Raw genomic sequence first — 9,421 nt, forward strand, 5'->3', positions numbered from 1 at the left:
GACAATCGGGAAACCCCATTAAAGAAGATTCCACGCTGTGCCACACAAAGCAGAATAAAACATGCATGCACACACACACACACACACACACACACACACAAACAAATCTCACCGAGTGGCATAGAAATCTACACACAACTAGTGAAATGTGCAACATCCTCCTAAAACTCAAACCACTGACAGAATACAAATAGTCGTACACCATATCAGTACCATATTGGTTATCAGTCGACATTACCCTATTTTTACATATAAATTATCTCACTTAAAGTTCATCTTTATTAGTTAACATTATTTATACTGTAATGTTGTGAAGCCTAAATTCACTTGTAGCATTTAAAATGGTTGATTTAAACATTTTTAAGCATGCCATAACATGAAAATAATTACTGGCTTATCCGTCTTGGCAAGAATTGGCCCTGTAGCATCCCTAATTGCAAATAGTCTAAGCAAAGATTTAAAAAAAAGGATCTGACTGTGTCTGTCTATCTGTCTGTGTGTGTGTGTGTGTACCTGGTATTTATCACGTTATGGGGACCAAATGTCCCCACAAGGATAGTAATACTAGTAAATTTTGACCTTGTGGGGACATTTTTGAGGTCCCCATGAGGAAACAAATTTATAAATCATACAGAATGAGTTTTTTTGAGAAAGTAAAAATGCACAAAGTTTCCTGTAAGGGGTAGGGTTGGTGTAGGGCAATAGCACATACAGTTTGTACAGTATAAAAACCATAGGATCTGACTGTGTCTGTCTATCTGTCTGTGTGAGTGTGTGTGTGTGTGTGTACCTGGTATTTATCACGTTAACAGTCATTATAGTACTGCAATCAAATGGCAGTTTAATAGGCTGAGGCAGTTATAAGTTCATAGATTGATTCTCCTGAAAACTATAAACAGTATTATAAAAGCAAGCTTAGGCTTACACACATTGGGAGAACGTCAGTCACTGCGCAGATGGGTATTAGCCAAATGATTTATTCATGAATAACAGGTATTGAAATATTCTTTGGATTCCATTCCAGACCAAAATTGGGAAAGTGACAAGCGAGCGAGAGCATGAATAACAGAAATGTAAATAAAGCTGAGTCATGGTGAAATATTCTAATCTTGGCAGGAATTAGATGGTCTTAGATGTATGCTGTCAGGCACACGGACTGATCAAATAGGAACTGGGATTTTGGGAGTTTGTAGCACCATGACAAATAATACATACATAATATACACACATTATATAAAGGAGCTTGTGAATTATATGTGAAAAAACTAAAGACTGGATGCTTTCTGTTGTGTTGTCACTACTCGCTAAAACACTCGGAGCACAACATGCTGTCCACTTCACAAACAAATTCCCAATTGATTCACTAAAAAGAATCTTTTCAATTGAGCAAATCAGTCAGAAAAGAACACTGAAGTCAACAGACTGAATTGGGCAGACTATAGTGCAGACACTAAGCTTCACTTTCCCTGGTTAACTGTTGCTTGATCAGACTCGGATTTCTATTTTATTTTCAGACAAAGGTGCAAAAAAAATAAAGGCAAAATGGAAAGGATATCATTAATATATGGGCTGGAATGAATAGTGACATTGCAAAGCATTTTTAACGGATGTAATGCGACTGAAACTGTAAAGACTGCAAATCAAAAATTGAGGGAAACGCTTATCACATTGCCTGAAAAGAAAAAAGCCTTACAAGTGATAACATGAGTGAACAGAACTGTTCCCAACGTTTCTACAATGCATTCACAGAGGCACTGGGAACTCTGTATTTACTATCAACACTAAAATGACCTGAATGAATGTTTAAATACAACACTATGTTATAGGTTTATTTGAGAATGTGTGCTGACAATAGTTTGATCCACAGCATTAATCTCAAGATTTATTTGTAACAATATGCATTTTTCCATAAAATGGGGTTTAAAATTATCCAAACGCACAGTCAGCTACATACACTTACATTAAGAAAGAGCTAACGCTTATCTGAGAAAAGTGGCAGACAGCAGCAGCTGCTAAGGTTGATCACTAACGTTTGGGAGGCAGTTCTAACTCAGATTTTCTGGGAAAATGTTCAAAATTCATAAAAGGTGAGTTCATTTGTAAGAATTATCATGATGAACAAAACGTGAAGGAATCATACATTTTTGTTGGTCACAACGCTTATTTTCTGCAATAATCCCTATTGGGCTTTTCGTCGAACCAGGGTGATGCTAACTAGTGGGTTGGCCTACAAAAATCCGTCATCACTGCAGCACCCTATTCAGTGCCACCCACTGCAAAACCAAAATCCTGTAGGAAACACAAAATCAAAGCCTGACATAAGAACCATGTGTGAGAAGCAGCAATTCTATACTCTTTCTACATCCTCTCTTCTTTTCTACCAGCCTGCCAAAGAATCACTGGCCTGTGGCTGATTGTACTGCATACCTTGATGAGCAGAGACCACCTGGAACATATCAACCACGAGAATACGATGTGGGAAAAAAAATAGATAAATGAAACAAAAAGCGTGTTATTACCACTTCAGCTGCCCTTCACCAACAGCTACGGAGTGTGCTGGAGGCAGTGTCTTTGTTCACCTCTCCCTTTATTCGGTTTCTGTCTCTCCTTATGTGTCGGTCACACTCCCCACCCCCACTCGCAGAGAACAAACAAGAGTCCCAAGATTTCATGAAACTCACCCAAAAAGCTTATCCACAATATCCAGGCAATATCCACAATATGCAGGCGAAAACACGTACGTCGCCTCTCTTTGTTTCTGTCTCTCTCGCTCACCTTGGCTCTATTACACTTCCTTAATGAATACATTTTCACAATATATCAGCATTACAGAGGAAATGCTAGTTAAAAAGGTCCCATATACTCTCTAAAGTTTGAGAAATGCATACTGTATGCATGAGTGTTGAAAGCGTGACAGTTTGGGGAGGACACAGACTGAAAGCTTCATGCAAATGAATGTTCGCACATTCAAACAAGACACCATCAATAGGACATAAGTGCTACTCGGGTAAAAACCAGCATATGTTTTAGTATTTTTGCACAAGCAGGACCTTCTTGCCCTTGAACAGAAATAAACCCACTGATATGGCATATCCACACTCTCTCTGACACACACACACATAAACATGGAGAGACACTAATTGGATTTATATTATGCACATGGACAGTTCATGGTCACCTGGGTCTTTGTTTCACAATAACTTCACTCCCGCCATCCGGTCAATCAAACTATCGTGGGAGGGGCCTGTCTGTGGCATCTGAGATCGGCTCAATTTGAGAAAGGAGAAAACATTTAACCAGATTTTTAAAAAAAACACTGGGTGGATTTTTAATCATTATAGGGTGGTTGTGTACACACTCTGCCAACACACATTTCAGTTTAAACAACTTATAAAAGCACATGTAGCATCCTATGACCCCTTTAAACCTCCACATTTATAAAAAAAATAATAGAAAACACACACACACACACTTACATTCTCATGAGGAATACTTCCTACCTCAAAGTAAACAAATGAGATCCTCCTCGCATGGTGCTGCAATACCTGGAGAGCAGTACCAGGAAATGATTATACTAGAAGCAGTGTTTGCTCATTCATTTGGCGCCGCTTCACTCCGTGTGTGTGGTTTGAATAAGAAAGGAGTGCATTTAGACACGTAATACAAGAGCTCAGTCTAACAGCTGCACATAATGCATAACTCTTCTAACACAGAGCAGCTTTGCACAGTCATTTAATATAAAAACGAGATATTATTCCTACAGGCATCTCTCGTGTCTCTGAAACAACCCATGCGTGTGATACAGGGGGTTAGGTTCATTATCTAAACAGATTTGACGGGATACCTGATTATGTCTCTGACCTGTGACCTTGTATGACATGCCCTATTTGACCTCTTTTTAAGAGACTGAGAGAAAAAGAAATGATTATGTGTATTTGTGTATGTGCAAGTGAGATGGCGCCTCATTATATTTGTGGTAAAGGTATGTGAAACACGGGTTATTAAAAAAACAGCCATGAAATCTGTTGTAATGTCTGAGAGTGGCAACTCCAACATAATACGCGCACATGAGCCAAAAAGAAAAAGAAAATAGCTCTGTCCCCTTCTGTCAGTTTTTTTCAGTTATAATGTCTTTTTTTCAAAGAAAATAAAGTCACTGTAAAATAATATATACAACAAGGAATAGTAACAAGAAAAAACACCCAAGTCAACGTTATTCAAAATCTTTTTTTCTCTCTCTCTCTAAGCTTACAAGCTGCAAAATTACATATTTTCGGCTAGGGATGCACGATATATCGGCCACCATATCGGTATCGGCCGATAAATGCTAATTTTTCTGTTATCGGTATCGGCCTGATAAGAAAATTTGGCCGATATCTTAAAGCCGATAAATAATGCATTATTTCCTTCAGAAACACTTCAGATGCGCGCTGTTCGTTTGCAGCCTTTTGTGCAATTGTACGTTGTAATATTGTGTTTATTTGATGTATATCTGATTTATCTCATATAGAATGCATTTGGTTAAGTTAAAAGAGCGCTTCAGTTTACCGGTGATCGTCTTTAGCTCAGCGCACGCAGCTCAAACAGCAGTGCACAACATTAATAACTATGATTGGGAATGTTGTGTATATAACATTCTAATGAGAACATTATTATAATAAAACGTTGTGCATTCTTTGGGTTTAGTTGCCGTGTTTCAGCACGTTGTTATGGGAAGAGCGCATCCACAACAGGATCACACATTCTGACTATAGCACGCAATAACTGCATCATTTTGAACATATATAAGTTGTAATATTATGTTTATGTTGTATTAATATTAATCTCAGGATGCATTTCCTTGAGTTAAATAAGCTGCCAGCAAAACGCTTCAGTTTACCATGTTCATTCAGCTCTTCAGCTTCAGCACGCGCAGCTCAACGGCTACTATTTAAAACAGTGGTATTAATTTGTCACTTTTTCAAAATCATTGATACATTATTAATAACAACAACCACTTGTATTTTTCTCTTATTATTTTCATCAACAATATGGTTTAGTAATTAAAATCATTTAATTATTGTCCGTGCAGAGGCTATTCCGTTTTATTGATCTGTGGCGCATTCATTTTGATTCTTTACACGTGTAATGTGTAAAAAATGTCCAGTGACTTGTTTGCATTATTTATACATTATTTTATTTTTTTGTAAGACTTTTTTATGACTAAATTTGGTAATGGGAGAGTAAAAATATTTTTAAAACGTACACCATTCAAACTAGGCTGCTTATGTTGAAGTGTTTGGGATGTGACTTTTAATGATGAGACCTTTTTTGTAATCAGGCTCTCAAAAAGTATATAACAATTTGGATATAGATTTATCGGCCAACATATCGGTTATCGGCTTTCAAAAATAAAGAATAATCGGTATCGGCCAAAATTTTCATATCAGTGATTCCCTATTTTTGGCACATTTCTGCTCCACAAAACATCTACTGAACAGAATACACTACCGTTCAAAAGCTTGGGGTCAACAAAAAAAAAAAAAAAAATGTATTCAGCAAAGATGCATTAAATTGATCAAAAGTGACAACAAAAGCATTTATAATGTTACAAAAGAATGATTTCTGAAGGAAAGTGTGCCATTGTAGACTGGAGAAATGGCTGCTGAAAATTCAGCTTTGCCATCAGAGGGATAAATTACATTTTAAAATAAATTAAAACAGAAAACTGTTATTTTTTTATTGTAATAATGTTTCACAATAATACTGTTTTACTGTTTCTTTGATCAAATAAATGCAGCATTGATAAGCGTAAGAGGTTTCTTTCAAAGTTATTTAAAACACAAACTTTTGAATGGTAGTGTACAAGCAAATTATGAAACAATCTTTCAATCAATAATTAAACTGCTAAACACACTTTACAGTGTATGACAATTTGTGTTGTAATAATACACGCCCATGTGACGTTCATCTTAGACTGAAGGCCATCCTGACACACATAAATAGCCACTAAGCCAGTCTCTACCAAAGAGCCCACTTCATCTTCAGACACAAAGCTCTGTGATTAGAATTTGGTACTGAAAAAAGGGATACAGAAAGAGAGGGAGAGGGAGCAATATGTGTCGTGAAGTGTTGCTATTACCGTCTCCATGGGCAACTAAAGAGGAATCCTGCCAATTCTGTGAGTAGGTTGTGTCTGGGAGGGGAGTGCAAACCACAATCCTTAAGGTATTATTGTAAGTCAATGTCTGTCCAAGTCCGCGGGAAAACATCCAGAGGAGAGAGAGGAGCATTCAGCCCACTGACAGCCCAAGAGAGCGCTTCTACCTGGGGAGAAACCCAACAGATACCCTGCCTGCTGGAGATACCATGTGCAATTGGGCACCTTAGCATGAGTCCATTTAAACGAGCATAACCAACTCCAATAAAACACCAGGTGCATGCGACAAACCTGAACCTGGGGGAATGAAAGTTGGCAATAACACAGAAAATTCTGAGCATAATAATTTCTTTATTTCTCTCAAATCAAACTGGAACAAATTTAAATAACTTAAGTCGGATCAGGTGGTTTCCTATTGATAAATATGAGCGATTGTTACTTTATAGCAAGACCGTATGTAACTTCAAGACTTTTAATTCCATCAGTTTTGAAAGTAAAAAAAAACATTCTCTCCACTGTGCCTCCAATTTACTATATTAATCAACTAGCCATGATAATTACTGCACTTGCAATTAATACTGTGACCAATACTTCGGGATAATTACATTTTGTACCAATTGCGCCTTTCTCCCCTCGTCTGTAGCCTACATCTCAATTAAGTCTTTTGACTTGCTGATTACAATTTTTATGTTTGTCTTTCATTAGCAGGTCCTGAAAAAAAATCAATCCTGACTGTCAAACGTCCTGCAAAGTCCTACTTCCATTTACAGCTAATAACTGGATGTCTGTCTAATAATATGCTCAAAATACGCCCACTTAAAATGCCATGCAAACTCAGAGTACGATCGCACTCTCACTTTAAATGGCAATGTCCATTTTATACATGTGACGTTAATTACAATAATAATGTGCGATTACAAGCAGCTTCACAAAAGATACACATTAAGTGCATAGTCCAATACATGATACTTCATAATATATAAAAATGGGAAGTAAAACCTATGAAACATCCAGTGTTAAGGTACCTAAAGCCACAACTCGTGACAGTTGGAGGCTTTACAAAAAAACAGCGTGTTAAGATTATTCCTGTTTCAAAACCCAGCAAGTGGTCTACTTAAACAGAATTTCTGATTCCAGGCGAATGAGGAACAAAGAGGATACCAGCATGGCTACATAAGTCATCTGTTAAAAAGAGGTTCAGATTACTCACGGCAGTTCTCCTCATCGCTGTTGTCCGAGCAGTCATCATCATCATCACATCTCCATGGAGTCGGGATACACCTGCCATTCCTGCATTGAAACTGACCGCTTTCACAGTCCGGGTTATTTCCTGTCATACAAGACGTTTTGAGTAAATGCAGGGTCCAAATTTTGGGAGGATCAAACTTTTAAACCAAAAACTAATCTTCAATATGCGGTTACATCTTTAACCCAACATCCCCAAAGGATGTCGAAGCAAACTGTTGGGTGACTTACAAAGCACAATATTACATATCATTTTATTTTAGATTCACATATTGTACATCAATAAAAGCTGTTGAAATCTTTACAAACTTCAAAAAGGTTTGAAAATAGGTGTCATGTAAAGACATTCTAAAAGCATTTGAGCACATTCTAATTACAGTTTTACAAGTCACTGTGTAGTTTTGTTAACATCTGTTAGTTAGGCAATACTATCACAGTAAAATTGATGTGCATGTGTGCAATGACAGGTTGCAGTAAACTATAACTGTTGTCTATGAGAAATTACACGTGTGCACAAACAATTAAATGAATGATGCACAAGACACATTCAGTAGGAGTAAAGTTGCGCCAATGCATACGTGTTGCTTTCAGTGGTGTACTACTATCGTAGACCTTGAAGAATAGACTATTGTAATTACATTAAAAAATCGCTTTCTTCTTGTAAACCCCGCAATGAGCACGGCAGGGCAAGAACAACATGAACTTGATCAGATTGCAATTCCTTACAATACAAGCTGCCTAAAGAGATTTTCGTGATACAACTTAGCGCTCTATTAATGTCTCGTCAAAGGAAGCAGATGCACGCGACTGCGCCGGTGTTTCTACAGCATCGTTTACATTCATAACAGTGGACCGACAGCGTAAAACAGACACTTACCATTTACCGGCAGAAACCCCACGAGTATCATATGTAAAAGCAGCAGTTTCCCTATAGCCGTCCACATCTTCACAAATCAAGGCGTTGTGCTCATACGAAATATAAAAAGATCGTGCAGTACAGTGTGTACCTCCCTTCTCCGTGCAGCACGCGCTCTGACTCGCCACAAGCTCCACTCTGCTTTCGATACCAGTTTGAATTGATGACGCCAACGCAGGTGGGCGGGGCCATGTGTGATGACTTGTACGTATGGGCGGAGTTAAAGTTGAAAAATTGAACAAAGCATTGCGTGTCATCAGCCTACTCAACTGAAGAAATCAACAGATTCTTGGACACGGTGGAGTAGAAATAATCGTAAAATGCTATAGAAAATCTATAAAAACGGAAGTGAACATTTTTGGGCTCATGCTAATGTAAAATTAAAACGTATTTTTAATTACATTTTCATGAAGTTGAAATTATATTGTAAACATTTAGTTATTTTTTTCTTAAGTTCAAAGTATTCATTTATTTCTGAAGTACCTGCAAGACCCATGCCATTTCTTTATATTATCTCAAATGTTATGTTTCTTCCTTTTTAATTATTAATTAAGTGCATGGGGTGTTTTATGTTACATATGTTGCATTATTTTAGATTCGAGTCTTCTTTAAGGTAGCTGCAGGAACTGGCTGGCATTATAAACAGGAAGCTGTCGGCATTGCAGTGCTATGATAAATTGTTCCCCCTTCTTAAGTGTGAAAAAAAGAGAATGAAAGAAGGAGAGAGATGGAAAGAGGGAAAAAGAAGCTGAATGTTTTTTTCTCAGTTGAGAAGGCATCACCATCTGTCAGTTGTCCTCTTTTCTCACATGCATTGAATCGACTCTTAGAAACAACTTCTGCTTGGGTTCTTTCTGAGAGATTACTTTCACTGTGGATCTAGCATCAATTTCTGCTACATGAAATGCTAAGTTAACCATACAGAAGCTCTGTAGCTCATGTTCTGTTGTAAAAATAATCACCAACTGTAAGGAGAATTTAACCCACAAACCTAATTTATATATTTTCTATTACCTACTTGCACATTATCACATACATAATATCAGTTTAGAACTAAGTCACAACACTACAACTTTAATTTTACTTGACCCCATGAAGTCATAATAGCAATTGGCCAGTGT

The 9,421-nt window shown here is 37.4% G+C and overlaps 1 protein-coding gene across 3 annotated transcripts in view; it reads right to left on the reverse strand.

Annotated features, from left to right (window-relative positions):
* lrp8 (low density lipoprotein receptor-related protein 8, apolipoprotein e receptor) overlaps nucleotides 1–8,426 on the reverse strand; it is a 180,291-nt gene extending 171,865 nt beyond the window's left edge. For all 3 annotated transcript variants that reach the window (XM_016284694.1, XM_016284693.1, XM_016284691.1), the window contains exons 1-2: nucleotides 8,262–8,426; nucleotides 7,350–7,469 (exon numbers count right to left, since the gene is read on the reverse strand). In XM_016284694.1, the coding sequence (XP_016140180.1) occupies nucleotides 7,350–7,469; nucleotides 8,262–8,328 (187 nt within the window). In that variant the 5' untranslated portion in view covers nucleotides 8,329–8,426. The remainder of the gene's footprint in view (nucleotides 1–7,349; nucleotides 7,470–8,261) is intronic.
* Nucleotides 8,427–9,421: the final 995 nt, after the last annotated feature.

The sequence above is a fragment of the Sinocyclocheilus grahami genome, unplaced genomic scaffold, assembly GCF_001515645.1.
Source record: "Sinocyclocheilus grahami isolate Dianchi unplaced genomic scaffold, SAMN03320097.WGS_v1.1 scaffold187.1, whole genome shotgun sequence".
NCBI classification, from domain to species: Eukaryota; Metazoa; Chordata; class Actinopteri; order Cypriniformes; family Cyprinidae; genus Sinocyclocheilus; species Sinocyclocheilus grahami.